Genomic DNA, 18351 nt, shown 5'->3' on the forward strand with positions numbered 1-18351 from the left:
GTTCTGCTGGAGGTTTTCCTTCCTGGTTTTGGTTTTGGTGGAGGTTTTCCTTCCTGGGTTTGGTTCTGCTGGAGGTTTTCCTTCCTGGTTCTGGTTCTGCTGGAGGTTTTCTTTTCTGGTTTTGGTTGTGATGGAGGTTTTCCTTCCTGGTTCTGGTTCTGCTGGAGGTTTTCCTTCCTGGTTCTGGTTCTGCTGGAGGTTTTCCTTCCTGGTTTTGGTTCTGATGAAGGTTTTCCTTCCTGATTCTGGTTCTGCTGGAAGTTTTCCTTCCTGGTTTTGGTTCTGCTGGAGGTTTTCTTTTCTGGTTTTGGTTCTGATGGAGGTTTTCCTTCCTGGTTCTGGTTCTGATGGAGGTTTTCCTTCCTGGTTTTGGTTCTGATGGAGGTTTTCCTTCCTGATTCTGGTTCTGCTGGAAGTTTTCCTTCCTGGTTTTGGTTCTGCTGGAGGTTTTCCTTCCTGGTTCTGGTTCTGCTGGAGGTTTTCCTTCCTGGTTTTGGTTCTGATGGAGGTTTTCCTTCCTGATTCTGGTTCTGCTGGAAGTTTTCCTTCCTGGTTTTGGTTCTGCTGGAAGTTTTCCTTCCTGGTTTTGGTTCTGCTGGAGGTTTTCTTTTCTGGTTTTGGTTCTGATGGAGGTTTTCCTTCCTGGTTCTGGTTCTGATGGAGGTTTTCCTTCCTGGTTTTGGTTCTGCTGGAGGTTTTCTTTTCTGGTTTTGGTTCTGATGGAGGTTTTCCTTCCTGATTCTGGTTCTGCTGGAAGTTTTCCTTCCTGGTTTTGGTTCTGCTGGAGGTTTTCCTTCCTGGTTTTGGTTCTGCTGGAGGTTTTCCTTCCTGGTTTTGGTTCTGATGGAGGTTTTCCTTCCTGGTTTTGGTTCTGATGAAGGTTTTCCTTTCCACTGTCTCCTCGTGCAGCTCAGGATGGATTTAATTAGAGAGAAGATTTTATGCAATCCATTGATTTCCTTAGCTAGGTCATTATTTTCATGAATTGGTTTATATGAACACAGTTATAATAGACTAATGTGGATCGTTTAATGGAATTTTTTATTGAAGTATAATTGGACTATAGTGAATTGGATTGTGGAGCTATACAAATTAAGTTTAACTGAATTATACTCACTTGCTCGTTTATGCACCTCTTTTTAGCCTCTATAAAGCTCTGTGTAGTGCCTTCTCATATATCTTTACTCTGTACAGATTTTTTTCTCTGCAAACACACTAATGAACAGATCTGGCACAACATGAGTTCATTACGTTATTTTAGAAACTCTATAAACTGTGTGCCTGCTCTTTTCTCCCCTGAGATCTGAATGAAAGACTTTTCACATTTATCCTCCATAAACACTCCTCACCCCTCTCATAGCTGACTTGGTGATGTGTCAGACAGACGATCTATTCAAGCACCAGAGCACAGAAATGTGGGCCAAAGGTCTCCAAACAGTCTCAACCTTTTCCCAGCAGCTGCCAACACAAATGCCAAGAAGTGAGTTGCTCAAAGTGGAACATTATTGACTGTGCAATCATGGTGATATTATGAAAGTCTGCAGTCCACATCAAGACAAACAGGGTAAGTATAATGTGTGTACTTGCTGTACCTCATATACATTTAGCAGATAGTAAAATAGACTGTAAGGATAACTTTACTCTGGGCAAACTAGTGTACTCAAGCAGTAATTTCAATGGTGGTAGATAGGACAAAAAGAAGAAAGCTCAAAAAGGTTCAAATTTATCTTGAGCTACAGTTACCAAGCAGAGTGCTCAGCAGGTTGATGAACCTGAACTCTGAGGATGGTGGGTGGAAGCAGGAATAAAAAAATGTTTGTTATTTCTTTGTTTGATATGGATTGCATGGGTAGTGTGGTGGTTAGCACCATAGTCTCATAGCAAGAAGGTCATTTGTTCAAGCCTCGGCTGGGGGGAGTTTGCAATGTCTCGTGTATGTGTTCTATCTGAGTACTCTGGCTTCCACCCACCGTCCAACGACATGAATGTTAGGCTAACTAGTTACTCGGTTCAAATAGGGCTGCAATCTAAAAGGTTTTCTGTGTATTCCTGCTTTAACACACCTGAATCAAATTAAAATGGCTGTAACAGCCTATCAAGTTCCGCACAATGACATCAATTTGAGTCAAGCGTGTTGGAGCAGGGATACATGAAAAACCTGCTGGACTGCGGCCCTCATAGGACCGAATTGAGTAGCCCTGATCTAAATTCTCTCTAGGAGTGAAGATGAGTGGTTGTGTGTCTCTGTGTTGGCCCTGAGATGGACTGGTGGCCTGTCCAGGGTGTACCCTGCCTCTCGCCTCTCCAGCAACCCTGTGACCCTGAAATTGAATAAGCGGTATAGTAAATGATGATGATTGACATAGTATTTGTAGGCCATTTACATCATCAATCAATACTACAATTTTGACCTCTGACTTTGTTTTTATTTGCATCACGAAGTTTATTGACGACTAGATGAATTCACAGCTAAAAATGTTCCTGTTTTCAGTGTCATTGCATCATTTTATGATTTGGTCTGATCAGTAAGGCAAAGCTGCAGAGCTCACTTCTCCCATAGTTCCTCTGGATAAATGTCCAACTGGACTAAATTATGCTGAGTTCACATTAAAGTGCATCATGCAGATGCTGATCATCTCTCACGTGCAGTCATTTTCATGACACGTCTTTCTGTGACAAAGATCAGAGACATTTCCCAACTCACCCGCCTGACTTCACGCATTTCTCTGGTGCAGATGTGGTCAAAGGGCAGAAGGTTTGAGAAGAAAATGCCTGCAGACACATGTACAGCGTTGTACCTGCGTCATTGCCAGACAGTCTGCAGGAGAGGAGCCGAAGCAGCTCTGGACTGAGTGATCAAGGTGTTTATCTCCTCGTGGAGGTTATCTGTCAGTGATCAATTAGGGTTATTCCATGTGTGACCCAGTCAAACAATCTTTATGGCCAATAAACAGGACTTTTCTCAGTTTCACACTCTGACTGGACACTGATCCGGCTCTCCTGAGGAACATCAATCACCAATCACAAGCCACACAGAGCTAACCATTCAGTCTCATTGATCAGCATTCAATAAAATATTAAATTCTTTATTCTTTTACACTTTCTCACATAATTACAGAGAATCAGTGACTGTGGGAACATCTTCATATTGTTTACAACATCTGCTGCATTACATCTATGATGTCGCATGCAGAGGATCACGTCTTAGTTTGTCTTTCACTTGTTGTCCTACAAACCAATGCCCTTTAACACAAACACAGACATGCTTATCTGGTTAAAAAAACACACAGAAAAAACAACAGCAGCCACATGAATATGCAAAGTGGGAGTTGACTCATCACTCCTGGTGTTTAAATATCAGAATCTACTGCTGCTGCTTTGCCTGATGGTTCAAACCTCTGGGAGAAAGTTCAGGATCTGCTCTGAGCTGCAGCGTGAGTATCTGCTCATCACTGTTATGGAAAGTCTGGTTTTACTTTAGCCAAAACACTGTGTTTTCTAAAGGAAATTAGTTTTTTCTTCTTTTTTGTTCCATTTTCTCAAAGTAAAAATGTTTTCTTTCAGCAGTCATCAAATATAAGAAGATGGAAAACAGTGACAACATCATCCTGTTTGCTAAGGAAATGCTGAGACAGGGGCCCAGCAGGAGCATGCTGAAGATCTACATGCTCGGCTCGACTCTGGCAATGCTCGGAATGGTTGGAGGGCTGGTGGAAATGGTTTTCCTGCCCTTTATGGACAGCCATGTCACTGAAGAGGAACAAGCCAAGTTTTTCCTGGAGAAGAAGAAGGAAAGGAAGCAGGTGTTGAAATTGCAGTCTACCTTGGTTCATACTGAAGCTGAAGCCATGCTGGGAGTGGTGTTGTCTGAGGCCAAGGCCAAACATCTGGGAACAGCTGTGCAGAGAAGCTCAGCCAACCGCCTCCATGCTTCTTAAAAACTCCCTCGTCAATGTAGACGGACACTGGTGGTGAAATGCCATATCTATGGTGAAGTGGTCCCTCTTAACCCATTAATTTATTTAAGATTTGATAAACATGCAGTTTGCCCCCACCCCCCTCCCCCTCCCCAATGGCAAAAGGGGAAAAAGTACAGATAGTCGAGTTCGATACACTGAAAACTGCAGAGACAGTAAAGTCGAGCTGCTGGGCAGCAGGTTTATAAATACAACATGGGATGGATTTGTTGGGAAAAATGTGTGTGTGTGGTTTGGTTCTTTTTGCACTTTAATAAACACATTTTTATGCGAGCAACTGACTCAGGCTGTGATTTTAATATTATCCCTTTAAGAAATTAAAGAAATGTTTCCATAACCACATAATACTTTCTCATAATTTTTTAAAATCAAACTTTTTTATTCCTTTTTATTTACTAATTATTTCCTTCCTTTCCATGAAGAAAAGAAAAGAGCATATTACAATAAAAAAAGAACATTTATCCTTTAAAAAAAATTATGTGTGACATAAGTGTGAGGTACATTAACATTACCTGTGTTTAATAATACCGATAAAACACCCACACTCAGATTTATGTGACTCTTTTTTTTATCAATCAAACATTATCACAGACTCAAGGTCCAGGATAGTAATAAAAAAAAAAAAAAAACAACAAAACAAACAAACAAACAAACAAAAAAACATAAATAACATAATGCAACACAACACTACATTTAAGTTAGTTTCTCACCAGAAGACAACTTTACAAATGTCTTCACAACTGTGGTTTGTATTGTATAAAATAAAACTTAGCATATTTAGACCCAAAATAATTTAATTAGGCAAATAAATACATATTTTAATTTTCTTTAAAAAGTCTAAAATTTTCCATAACCATAAACCATAAACACCAAAAAACAGAGAAGACCATCCGGTCTTCTTAAATACAGTAGAGTATGCTGGTGTTTCAGGCAGTATAAAGGTGTACAACGTGCCCTTTTCATACACCGAACTCTGTCTGGATAAATCATTAACACTGTGTCTTTGTCGCGATAGATGACCTACAAAGAGTTTTGTACACTCATTTTTAATCACGGGTGCTTTATTACAAATGACCACCAGAGGGCACTCACAAACGTGAGTGGGATAATTACAACTTCCGACCAGATGCGGAAGTGACGTAGTTTCTTTCCACTGTGTTTACTAATGGCGGCTAAATGCCCGTCGGATAAATCAAGTAGTGGTCGCCGTCAATCTCCTTAAGTCAAAGAGGAAAATAAAAAGAAGTGCTGATGGCGGATCCCGCGGTCGCGTCGGGAGGGTCGCTGAATTCAGGCGGAGTAAGAAGCTAATTTTACAGTCACCGTCCGCAGCAAACTGCGCCAGCTTCATGGTGTTTCAGCTAGCATTTCCAGCAGGCTGTGAACCATAAAGTGACATTTCTACCCATTAATTATTCAGTTAAAACAGTTATAAACTATATAAGAACCAGCTGGACTTTATTATGTAACGACTGTTTAACTAACGTGAGAGGTTAAACCATTTTATTGAACACTATCACCACAGTGATAGTTATATAAACCTAGGATCAGTTACTGAACTGAAGAAAAAAACACTGGACATAATTATATCAGCTTTTAAACAGTTTAAATGTGCTAAACATTTCTTTCTCTTTTAAATTAATGCATGAATACTAAGAATTGAGATTAGTCCAAAATTAACCCAATTGTAAATATTTTGACGACGCCTGAGTTAGCTTCCCAGTCGTGATTCAATTCAGCTTTATTTGTAAAGCGGTGATTCACAACAAAGTCACCCGATATGTAAAAAAACTAGCAGTTACTCTGCTTTTTGGGAACCTGCTCAAAAGCTACAATATTTTGGATGTTTTTATGACTAATAGAGTTTTTACATACAGACTACAGTTTGTGGGAGTAAAAGGTTATTACATTTAAAAACCCAGGAAAAACATCCAGCTAGCTTTGAATTCCGGCTGTCCTTTAGCAAAATAGAAAAATAATACTAATAACAAATAATACTAGAACAGTGGAAATAGATAACAGACCATTGCCCACTGACCAACTGGTTGTGACTACCGACACATGCCATAATCATGTTTGAACAGCAAAACAAACTAGACTTTTTCATTTTTTTCCATTCATATAATGAAAAGTTCAGTGAATGCCGTTGAACTAAACTCCGCTGTAAACCCAAACAGAGTCATACATAATTAGAAAACTGAAATTGTTGCAATTACATTGAAATTCAAATGTCCATCCATCCATCCATCCATTTTCTCGATGCTTATACGGGATCTTCCAGGGACTTTCCTTTCCCCAACCACAACCACATTTGCCAGAGTTTCCAGGGATCCCGGGGCATTCCTATGCCAGCATGGTGAATTCCCTCTCTTACATCCTTGGTTCCATGGGGTTTCCTCCTGAATGGACCTTCCCGAAACACCTCACCCAGAAGGCATCCTAACCAGATGCCCGAGCTACCTCATCTTGCTTTTCTGGATTTGGAGGAGCAGTGACTCCACTCTGAGCCCCTCCTGAATGACCTGGATGATGTTTCTCACCCTTTGTTTTTGCCTTGCTTTACAGGCTGGTCAGCCATCCTCCATAATGACACCTTGCTCATTATTTCTAGAAGCAAAGAAAGCCAACCAGGATGATTTAATCTGTTAGTTTGGCAGAAATAACTTTTCCTCTGTTGCACTTTCCCATAAAAACACAATTAATTAATTGTGGCATTTAGTACTATAATTAATTGTGAAATTAAGTAATCGCAACATCCCTAAAAATCAAATCAGAAGCTAACTTCATTGTTGTATTTCCACTGTAAATGTCAATCTAAAAGGTGACTTTCTAATTCAGATTAAGAAAAGGCATTTCATCATCTGTCTTGTCTTTCAGCGCAGCGTTGGAGCCAAAGCAGCATCCAGTCCGGCAGAGAACTACCTGTTGGCCCGCCGCCGCACGCTGCAGGTGGTTGTTAGCGCGCTCCTCACCGAGAGTGGCTTCGAGAGCGCAGAGAAGGCGGCGGTGGAGACGCTCACAGAGATGATGCAGAGCTGTATGTATGAACTACAGTAGAACCCAACCAATATGGATTTTTTAAAGCCAATTCCAATATTTGGCAGAATAAATTCTGATAACCAATTAAGCACCTGATTAATTTAAAAAATATATATGAATTTAATAACTTTTGATTTATTTTATTTTAAATTTTATCGTTATTTATTTTATTTTATTTAAATTTGCATTGTGATTCTTTTCTTTCTAAGGACGCATTAACATAGCTACCAGTTGTACTGATGAATTTATCTTTAGATTTAGGCCATAGGTAGGCCATATATATGTGTATATATATATATATATATATATATATATATATATGTATATGTATATATATACAGTGTGTGCAGAATTATTAGGCAAATGAGTATTTGATCACATCATCCTCTTTATGCATGTTGTTCTACTCCAACCGGTACAGGCTTGAAAGCCTACTACTAATTAAGCATATCAGGTGATGTGCATCTCTGTAATGAGAAGGGGTGTGGTCTAATGACATCAACACCCTATATCAGGTGTGCATAATTATTAGGCAACTTCCATTCTTTTGGCAAAATGGGTCAGAAGAGAGATTTGACGGACTCTGAAAAGTCAAAAATAGTGAGATGTCTTGCAGATGGATGCAGCACTCTTAAAATTGCCAAGCTTTTGAGGCGTGATCATCAAACAATCAAGCGTTTCATTCAAAATAGTCAACAGGGTCACAAGAAGCATGTTGAAAAAACAAGGCGCGAAATAACTGCCCATGAACTGAGGAAAATCAAGCGTGAAGCTGCCAAGATGCCGTTGGCCACCAGTTTTGCCATATTTCAGAGCTGCAACATCACTGGAGTGCCAAGAAGAACAAGGTGTGCAATACTCAGGGACATGGCCAAGGTAAGGAAGGCTGAAAAACGACCACCACTGAACAAGACACACAAGATAAAACGTCAAGACTGGGCCAAGAAATATCATAAGACTGATTTTTCTAAGGTTTTATGGACTGATGAAATGAGAGAGTCTTGATGGGCCAGATGGATGGGCCTGTGGCTGGATCAGTACAGGGCAGAGAGCTCCACTCCGACTCACACGCCAGCAAGGTGGAGGTGGGATACTGGTATGGGCTGGTATCATCAAAGATGAGCTTGTGGGACCTTTTCGGGTTGAGGATGGAGTCAAGCTCAACTCCCAGTCCTACTGCCAGTTTCTGGAAGACACCTTCTTCAAGCAGTGGTACAGGAAGAAGTCAGCATCGTTCAAGAAAAACATGATTTTCATGCAGGACAATGCTCCATCACACGCATCCAAGTACTCCACTGCGTGGCTGGCCAGAAAAGGTCTAAAAGAAGAAAAAATAATGACATGGCCTCCTTGTTCACCTGATCTTAACCCCATAGAGAACCTGTGGTCCCTCATCAAATGTGAGATCTACAGGGAGGGAAAACAGTACACCTCTCTGAACAGTGTCTGGGAGGCTGTGGTTGCTGCTGCACGCAATGTTGATCGTGAACAGATCAAGACACTGACAGAATCTATGGATGGCAGGCTTTTGAGTGTCCTTGCAAAGAAAGGTGGTTATATTGGTCACTGATTTGTTTTTGAATGCCAGAAATGTATATTTGTAAATTTTGAGTTGTTATATTGGTTTCCCTGGTGAAAATAAATAAGTTAAATGGGTATATATTTGGTTTTTGTTAAGTTGCCTAATAATTATGCACAGTAATAGTCACCTGCACACACAGATATCCTCCTAAGATACTAAAACTAAAAAAGCCCCACTCCAACTTCCAAAAATATTCAGCTTTGATATTTATGAGTCTTTTGTGTTCATTGCGAACATAGTTGTTGTTCTATAATAAAAATTAATCCTCAAAAATACAATTTGCCTAATAATTCTGCACACACTGTATATATATATGTGTATATGTCTGGAACTCATGTTACTCCACAACAACACTGTGTGTGTGTGTTGCTGTTACAGCCTGGGTTGCGTCCGAGTATTTTCTGACAAAAGTGATATGGCATCATGGCAGTTGCTGAAGACAGTAATCTTCATCAATTTAACTTTTCCCTCCTTTCTGCTTCACATCGCTCCTCCTAAATGCATCTCAACACGCAGCTGATGGCGAGATGAACACTCTCTAATATTTTGTACACTTGGGTTATTTCTGCAGTTACTTACTGGCTTTTAGGCTGTTAGCTAATGTTATGCTAGGTTGGCATAACCACAGCGATGTTCTTGCTAACATAAACAGACAGGCAATAACTTACGCTAGGTTAGCAATGCAGTGTAAATAAAAAGCATGACCGACGTAACAAAGCACATGTCATGACACATGGCAAACAGAGTTAAACTGAAACTGGAGACGTGCTGAGTCATTATAAATTTCACAACGTTGTTATGAACGTATCTGTTGTCAGGCTCCCACCCCTGTAGTGCTGCCTGGCTGTAGCTACTGCTGTAAGTTACTGACAGCGGTGTGGACTGAGGCTTGAATAGAGTCAGGGCTCCATCTAGTGGACAAGCGGTGCAACAACATCATCAGCACAACTCCCGACATTTAACAGTATTTACTGTTTTATGAGTTATTAGGAATATATCAGCATTTAATCGCCTAAACTCTGGCCGATTATGGTTATTTTAAAAAGGGCTATAATCGGCCAATTTAATTGGTCAAGCTTTAAACTATAACTCTTCATTTTCCTTCCTCACAGGAAGACAACACTTTTCCAGTGTGTGAGCAGATATTTTTAAACTACAGCTGGTCTGTTTCTTTGTTGTAAATAAATCAATTAATTGAGAATTCTCTGAAATCCTAAGGTTTCTCTCTTTTTTTTTTCTTTTTTTTTTTTTTTTAGATATAACTGAAATAGGTCGATGTGCTAAAGCATATTGTGAACACACAGCCAGGAGTATCCCAACCCTGTCAGACACGGTGGTGACCCTCATCGAGATGGGTAAGCTCACAAAAACACCAACATGTGGATTATATACTGTAAAACTCAGAGATTTAAACGTTTTTGTGTCACTGAAGGTTTCAATGTGGACACCCTGCCTGTGTACGCCAAACGATCTCAGAGGATGGTCATAACTGCCCGTAAGCGGAAATCTACTCCTTATTTCTAACTTTGTCCATCTGGGTTGCAAAATTGATGCTGATAGTTTTTATACATAAACTGGTTTAACCCTTAAAACTCTGCGAGATCCCAGGGAGATCATCACACCGTCAGAAGTTTCTCAGGAATGGTAGTGTGTAAAGCTGGATTTATACTCACACAGCATCTGTGTAAGGTCTGTTACGGCGTCACCACCTGTGCTCCGTGTAGGTCACGAAGGCTTGACTCGCAACTCTTCCAGACCCGACGTGGACCCTGCTTGCAGCACGGTTACGTGGTTGTGAAAACAGATTTCTGTGTTTCTGAAGTGTCTCGCTGAATTTGTGCGGTAGAGAGAAACTGCAACACGGTGCTGTAACCCTACGCTCAAGTGTAAGAGCACATTTCACTAGCGTCAGCTACGCCGGCCCTACCATATGCAGATCCTTTAGGTGATCTATGGAAGTTTACCAGGCATTTATACCCCAGCCAAGAGGTTTACAATCCAGCCACAAAATGTAGTGTTTATGTAGAGACTATCTGGTAAATCCACAATGATCCATGATAACACCATTATTTATCACATTTTAATCATAAAAAACATCGCTGTTACTACTATGTTGCTAAGAGACCTTTATTATGACCCAGAAATGATGATGAAGCCACTTCCTGTCAAACATTCCACCAATCAGAGAGCTTAAATTGGCGGTAATGTCCAGTCAGACGCAGCCAGTGTGTCTGAATAGAACAAAAATAATGCTCCTCTATGGCTGGAATAAAGCCAAGAAGATGTTTTTGATGCACGGTGGCACCAAAATGCAGCTGATTTGGAGTTGGCTTTGTGAGGATAGAAGGTAAAAAGTAACAGAAATAACTGGAAATGGGGCGGGGGACAATGCTGGAGGAAAAAGTGTAAATATGTAAATAGTTTGTTTCAATTACAATATTTTTTTCCTGCAAGCCAAGACTTAAGACAATAATATGCAGATGAGAAAAGACTTGGTCACCACTGAATGTGTATTATTGATTTGTTTTTGGTTTACACGCTACCATTCCTGAGAAATTTTGGTTCCTAAAGGCAGGACTAAAACCTGGTTGAGGTCTGCAGGATTGTTGCCATGGGGATGGCTGTGGTGTGGGTGGCTAACGGCCCTGCACTGCAGCCCAAATGGCTGTGGTGTAGGCCCCAGCCTGCCCGGACCTGGGCTGTCCCATGGTAGCAGCCTCTGAGGTCATGGTGGCTCCTGGTGTGGACGGATCCCCAAAATATAGTTTCCTCACCTCACTGTAGTGTCAAGCCAGATTATATTCTGATTTTGTCTTTGTCTCCTCTGCCTTTTTTTCTACTTTCCTTTTTGGTTCTCTTTATTATTCTCCTTTTTTCTATCATCGCCGGTCAGGTCCAGCAAGATTACATCAATTCCATAATACAAAATAAATAAATAAGATATAGATAAATAGATGAAAAGAATCAGATTATCAAGAGGAGCATAAAGCTCCCCTTGGCAAAGCAAATTTGTTCGGCAGAACACAGCAGCCAGACCATCATTCTGCTGCTACCGTGCTGGACAGGACAAGTTAGAAAAGAGAAGAAAAAAAATGAGTGTGTGTGTGTGTGAGAAAGAGAGAGAAAGAGTAGGTGTGAGTAGGGGTGATTTTTAATTGCTGTTTTATATTCTTTTTATTTGCAAACATTGTTTTGTGTGCATTTTATTATGTAAAGCACTTTCTGCTACTTATGTATGAAATGTGCTTTATAAATAAAATTTTATTTGATTATTTATTTAAGACTTTATTAATCCCACAACTGGAAAATCTGTGTGTTACTACAAAAAAAACAGAGTTAAAAAAAAAGCAGATTAAGAAATATTAAATACAAATACAAGATTGGAGTGTTTGGAGTTTTAATGGTTAAATATGTAATTTGGTTCTCGACTGGTTTCTCATGGTTGTTCATGTGGATTTCAGCTCCCGTCACCAACGCACCCGTGACTCCTAAATCGTTGTCAGCTGGGCAGAAGCGCACGCATCCACCGCACATTCCCAGCTACTTCCCAGAGTTCCCAGACCCCCACACCTACATCAAAACACCCGTGAGTAGGAACCTGACAACGCTCTGGTTTTCAAAATAAGTAGCCCCTGGGCAAACCCATGATTGATGGATTTATATAATGGTTTGTTATTGTTTACATAAAGGTAAATAGACGTTAGCAGACATAAAGAACACACACAAAAGATTAGAAACAACACAACTGCTCTTGCACAAACAATTCTAAATTTAACAGCCCCACTTGGCTCGTTACCATGGTTACCATAAACCGCAGGTGAACGATGCCCTAGAAGACGTACCGGTTCCTTTGGGAGGAATCTTGACTACACGCTAACTCTGGAAGGTGTGTTTTCCTTCATGCAGACTTTCAGGGAGCCGGTGTCAGAATACCAGGTGGTGCGAGAGAAGGCGGCAACCCAGAGGAGAGACGTGGAACGAGCCCTCACACGATTCATGGCCAAGACCGGAGAAACTCAGAGCCTCTTCAAAGACGACGTCACTGCCTTCCCATGTAAGTCATCCTCACAGAACGACCTCTGTCCAAGTTCAGCTACATCCCCACCATCCCCCCATAACACAACCTTTTTTTCTCTTAGTGATCGCAGCGCGGCCAAGCGTCATCCCGTACCTGAGCGCCCTCTTACCCTCGGAGCTGGAACTGCAGAGTCTGGAGGAAACTGACTCATCTGAGCAGGATGACCAGACGGACGGCGAGAACGTGGCAGGAAACATCATCACGGTGAGTCCTCCCTTCTGACAAGCACGATAAAAGTCCTGTGTTACTACCTGTCCGGATCATTCTCATTTTCTCACAGCATAAAAAATTAATCCTTCAATAAAAAAGCATTGTAGAGATTTCCAGACCCGCTGGCGCTGCTCTATGCTTTCAGTTTAAATCCTGGCTAAATCTGCTGGAGGTTGTTTATGAAAAGTTGTGAAGTAAATTTGCTTTCGTACAAACATGAGAAATTTGTGTTTCAGTGTTTGGATCTGATCCACCCAGTACGCAGAAGCAGTTATGTGGGGAATATTTATTCTATCCATCCATCCATTCATTATCTGCCGCTTATCAGGAGTTGGGTTGCGGGGGCAGCTGCCTAAGCAGGGAAACCCAGACTGTCCTCTCCCCGGCCACATTCACCAGCTCATCCGGGGGGATCCCGAGGCGTTCCCAGGCCATCCGCGAGATTTAGTCCATCCAGAGTGTCCTGGGTCTGCCCCGGGGCCTCTTTACAGTGGGACGTGCCCGGAACACCTCACCAGGGAGGCGTCCAGGAGGCATCCTAGCCAGATGCCCGAGCCACCTGGTCTGGCTCCTCTCGATGTGGAGGAGCAGCAGCTCTACTCTGAGTCCCTCCCGGATCACCAAGCTTCTCACCTTATCTCTAAGGGAGAGCCCGGCCACCCTGCAGAGAAAACTTATTTCGGTCGCTTGTACTCACGATCTTGTTCTTTCGGTCACTACCCACCTTTTCCGGCTGAGGAATATTTATTCTCAGATTTAAAAACAGCATTTTGTTTACATTTCTCCCTCTGCTGGTTGGACAGAGTGGCACGAACATGATCTCAGATCTTCTGTTTTCACCAACATGAATTAACTCCAACAATTTGATTTTCATAACTGAAGAAATCAGCTCGTCCAGCTTCAGAATTACATAAGCCTCATTTAGTTTTTTTTGCTCTGTGTTCAGCCCATATATACATTATATATATATATATATATATATATATATATATATATATATATATATATATTTTTGGATGTTTATGCATCTTATTGTTTTTGCTATTAATTTTTTGCTGTTACTAAGCTATGTACAGTCCATGTATATATACTTTACCATGTTTATGTCTCCCTGTTTATTATTTTCAGGATGATCCAGGCGCTGACAAAGAGAACTCCATGCTTCCTCCCAGCGGCGTCGTTCCGTCTTCCAAGGCCAGCGAGGAGAACATGATTGACAACCCGTACCTCCGGCCGGTCAAGAAACCCAAAGTGAGGAGGAAGAAATGAGTCTGGATCTGCTGGAGCCAACAGACTCATGTTTACCTCAGCAGTTGGTGCTGGACTCCACAGAGAGGAGTGGAACCTACTGGGATCACAGGGCTGGACCAGTAGGACCAGTGCTGCTGACTGACATCTGTCAAACAGGACTGGGTTACCTTCGCAGAACTTTCTCACATTGTATATAATTAGTCTGAAGTCATTTTGTTGAACATGCAGAACATACAGGACCTGCAGGAGGAAAAAAAAAGTTTGTTTTTTACTTTTTTTTTTATTTGAGTTTGTTTCTGTTTTATTGAGCAGTAAAATAAGATAAAAACAGGGCTTGGTGTCGCTGTGGTCAGTGATAGTATAAACTCAGGTAGGCCAGTCAGCTTCTCTGTTTCAGGAAGTCCCTCTCACTGGTCAGCTGAGGAGAAAACCAAAAACAACACAAGAATTCAGTCAGATTTACCCAGAAAATGATGGCAAGTGTTTTCAACAGCAGCTGCAGGAATGTATGGAGGCTGGGAGCGGTCGTATTCACGTTTTCACATGATAACAGGGTCATTTGTCTGGAGAAAACTAACTTTGTTCTCTCAAGGTAACCAGAAAAATGATCTGATTGTTACGAGAAAACGGTCCCGTTAATCTCGAGATAAGAAAATTAACTTATGCTGCTGTAACTATTAAAAAAGGGACAATAATCGAGCTACTCTGCTTCCGCAGAGATGAAATCTAAAGAAATCTGAGATCTCTTTTCCTTCTCTTACTCCTTCATTAAAATGCTCATCAATGGCTTTAACATCATTCTGATTAATTCCAAAATCAGAAATGGTCTTTAGGGAATCCTAACTTCTCAAACTCATCTTAATGTTGGTTTTGACTAATATATTTAGGTTTTCAGAACTATGTTTACATTAAATGGGATCCATAAGTATACTAAATTAAAATAACCATTGGCTCTTAAAGTAGTAATCTTGGGTAAAATTAAGGCTAAATTTATAAAAGCTAAATTGTTTTAAAAGGACAATTCATCTTTAATTAAGTATGTGGTCATAATGAAGACTTAGTGTGATAACTGTATTCAACAGTATTTAAGGCACATTGATCAGATTTTCCCCCAAAAAATCCCAGAGACGATCACCGTGGTGGTACTGAAGGAATAAAAAGATCAAATTCCTGGTAAGTGGTGACTTTGTGGTTCACAGTCACTACAGTCATTTTTTCAAATTAGCTTCCTGGTTTTAATGGAAACAATTTATTTACTTTGCATCTATTTCTGAGATTCTGTTTAAAAAAAAAAAAAAAAAAAAATGGATTCTGTTTTTTTTTTCTAGATTTCTGAGACTTATCTGTTTTATGGACTGATAATATATTTAATTTTTTAAAAACTATGTTTTTCCAAATTTTAGTATAATTAAAAAGAAAATATTTTCTAAATTAAAAAAAGCAGCATGGTTTTTCTGAATTTATGAGACTATTCGTTTTTAAAGACGTTTTTAATTTTGTACAAGAATAATTTTTTTCTTAAGTTATTAAATACATTTAAAAAGTAAATAAAATATTTTCCAAAATTAATATAATAATTCAGCCCCCACCACCCTCCGAAAAAAACATGTTTGCGTTTTCTGAATTTATGACTATTAAAATTAATTAAACTGAAACAAAAAAAAAAATATTTCGAAAAATTAGCTTTGGTTTGTCGAAATTTAAGTTTTGTTTTCTTTGTTTTTCTAATTAGCTACATAATTTTAGTTCCCAACAAGTTTTTTTTTCTGAATTTTATAAGTTTTTTAGATATAAAAATATTTGTATTTCAAGTTAATGAGAAGAAGTAGGACGTCTGGCTTCCCTCACCTTCCCCCTCAGGGACTTCTTCTCTAAGGGAGGCAGCTTAGACCAGTCCGGCCTACCAAAGCACATGGGCCAGCTCACTTTCTTGTGGGTCACTTCATGGACATAGAAGACCGCTGGGCTGCGTCATAGATAAAACATCAGCTCGGTTCGGTTGTGTTTCGGTTCGGTTGTGTCTCAGTTTCTCACCCTGGAGTCTCCTCAGCTGTTCGTGGAACACGTATGAATCTCCGTGCAGTTGATCCGAAAGGTGTTTTTCCAGGAGGAGGAACTGTGGACCGGTTCTGGTCCGGCTGGTACTGCTGTGGCGAAGGGGTCACCGCCTGCTGAGGGACATGACATGTTATACGGGTTTCTGGTCCTGTTTTATTAGACCATAATGCACTAAAAACGGACCTTTGTAGGTATGAAGCGGGCCGCAGTGTTGGCACAGGAGCCATACCCCCTCTGACTGCCAGGTTTGTTCTGGAGGGCTTGAATGATGGTTCCAAACTGAAGAAAGGGGATCTATGACAAACTTTCTGCATATGAAACCCAAACTTCGTTCATGAGGAGAGGGAAACACAATGGCGGCTTGAACGTTACTTTTCTGAGGCGTTCAAGAGTTTGACTTTGCAGTTTCATTAAAAGCACTCAAATTACCCAGATTTAGCGCAATGAAACCTGCCGTGTTTACACATGGTTTTTACTGATATTCTGGAGTCGAAACTCGACATCTGCCAGTCAAAAATAATTCTTTAAAATATTATGGTGTCACTTCTGAGAGTTTTAGGCCATAAAATTACACGACCCTGTAGACCAGTGGTTCCCTGCCCATTTTCCTTTAAGACCCCCTTAATACAACTACCAAAAAGTCGTAACCCCAACATATCCAGGTTACATAGATAACTAAATTTTATTCTTGAAAATTACCATAAACTTCATAAATAATAAATAAAGTGTTTTAGTGGATTCGGTTCACCTCTGTAACAAAGCACCTATGATCGAGATAATGCTGATTTTAGATTTTAAATATGGTATGGGTAATACTATTTGTTGTGTATGCATTAATGCGTTAAAATGACTTCCATAGATTAATCTATTTGCATTAACTCATTAATTTTTAAAGCCCTAATAAATGTCCCAAATAATGACCTTGGGACTCTCTGGAGGTCGGGACCCCCAGTTTGGTAAAAGGCTGCATTAGACAAAGTGCAAGCTAAAGACAGTTTATTGAGAGCTTAAGGTACATTTATCTCTTTATATTTACAATGTCCATGTTCAATAAAGTTATTTGGGAGAGGGAAAAAAAACTTTGCTTGTGAATGTTTCCTCACACCAACCTCATGGTTGTTGTAGCAGCCCGGACCCAGATGAGGAGCGTCCGGCCGAGAGAGCTGGTTCCCCATCCGGTCTGGAGCATTCTGGACTGGAAATATTCTTCTCTTCTGGGAGCTGCCAAAAACAACTCTGCCAGGAGGGGTTGGTTTCATAATGGGGAAAAACAAAATAGAAAAGAAACAGAAGAAGAAGAAGAAGAAGAAAATAATAAAACGGAACAGAAGCTTCGCCTAGACCCGTTTTCAGTTGCTGTAACCATGGCAACACTAAGCGTTTCCTGGTTGACGTCATTCTGCTGAAACGAAAAGGTTTAAGTTAAACACAAACGTTTAACATTTTCAGTGTTTTTTAATCAAGTTTTATTTTTTAAATCAGTAAAACAAGTTATTCTGCTATAATGAATACACTTCAAACCACAGCCGTAGACCCAAAATATCTCAGAAATATGAAATAACGGGGCACCCCATATATTGACAATGAAATTATTACAAATATTCAGTCCAAAATAGCCTTTACCTTGGTAAACCTTAGATAGCTAGGTGCAAGTAAATGCAGCACGTGATGTACTTTCATTTGTTCTACATTAACATAAACCAGGGGTGTCAAACATACAGCCGGAGACCCAAAACCGGCACACCAAAGGGTCCTATCTGGCCAGTGGGATAAATTTGGTATGTGAAAATGACAGACAAGACATTATCTTTTTCTAATTTAAAGTAACTAATTTCTACCTGTATGTATGTATGTATGTATGTATGTATGTATGTATATATATATATATATATATACACACACACATACATACATACATGCAAAGTGAGATATTTCAGGCATTTATTTGTTACCATCTTGATGATTATGGCTTACAGCTGATTTTTACAACCCTGCAGGGTCCAGGGGGAAAAGGGATGGCAACACAAACTATCAGACAGTTATGTACAATGAAAGCAAAATTATTTACAGAGATATGCATAAATAACAAAGGAATCACTCCATTCACTTAGTAAACAAAAAGGCATCCAAATATCCTATTGCTTTGAACAAAAGTA

The 18351-nt window shown here is 40.1% G+C and overlaps 3 protein-coding genes across 4 annotated transcripts; 2 read left to right on the forward strand and 1 right to left on the reverse strand.

Moving 5' to 3' along the window:
* The first annotated feature begins 3186 nt into the window (after positions 1 to 3186).
* Positions 3187 to 4250, forward strand: g0s2 (G0/G1 switch 2). 2 transcript variants are annotated; one of them, XM_042004425.1, is made up of 2 exons: positions 3187 to 3434; positions 3565 to 4250. In XM_042004425.1, exons 1-2 carry the CDS (start codon positions 3386 to 3388, stop codon positions 3936 to 3938), a joined length of 423 nt encoding a protein of 140 aa, XP_041860359.1. In that variant the 5' UTR covers positions 3187 to 3385; the 3' UTR covers positions 3939 to 4250. The 2 variants fall into 2 exon arrangements, with proteins under 2 accessions (XP_041860359.1, XP_041860360.1); XM_042004426.1 differs by having other exon boundaries at positions 3225 to 3434; positions 3568 to 4250.
* Positions 4251 to 5121: 871 nt separating this feature from the next.
* On the forward strand, positions 5122 to 14470 carry taf8 (TAF8 RNA polymerase II, TATA box binding protein (TBP)-associated factor). Its single transcript, XM_042004415.1, has 8 exons — positions 5122 to 5276; positions 6855 to 7014; positions 9855 to 9953; positions 10031 to 10093; positions 12060 to 12184; positions 12505 to 12652; positions 12738 to 12880; positions 14015 to 14470. Exons 1-8 carry the CDS (start codon positions 5229 to 5231, stop codon positions 14153 to 14155), a joined length of 927 nt encoding a protein of 308 aa, XP_041860349.1. The 5' UTR covers positions 5122 to 5228; the 3' UTR covers positions 14156 to 14470.
* On the reverse strand, positions 14422 to 17565 carry LOC121651945 (protein pitchfork-like). Its single transcript, XM_042004424.1, has 5 exons — positions 17305 to 17565; positions 16379 to 16474; positions 16172 to 16308; positions 15986 to 16103; positions 14422 to 14555 (listed from the first exon to the last, which is right to left on the reverse strand). Exons 1-5 carry the CDS (start codon positions 17452 to 17454, stop codon positions 14517 to 14519), a joined length of 540 nt encoding a protein of 179 aa, XP_041860358.1. The 5' UTR covers positions 17455 to 17565; the 3' UTR covers positions 14422 to 14516.
* Between the last annotated feature and the right edge of the window lie 786 nt (positions 17566 to 18351).

This window comes from Melanotaenia boesemani, chromosome 13 (assembly GCF_017639745.1).
Source record: "Melanotaenia boesemani isolate fMelBoe1 chromosome 13, fMelBoe1.pri, whole genome shotgun sequence".
NCBI classification, from domain to species: Eukaryota; Metazoa; Chordata; class Actinopteri; order Atheriniformes; family Melanotaeniidae; genus Melanotaenia; species Melanotaenia boesemani.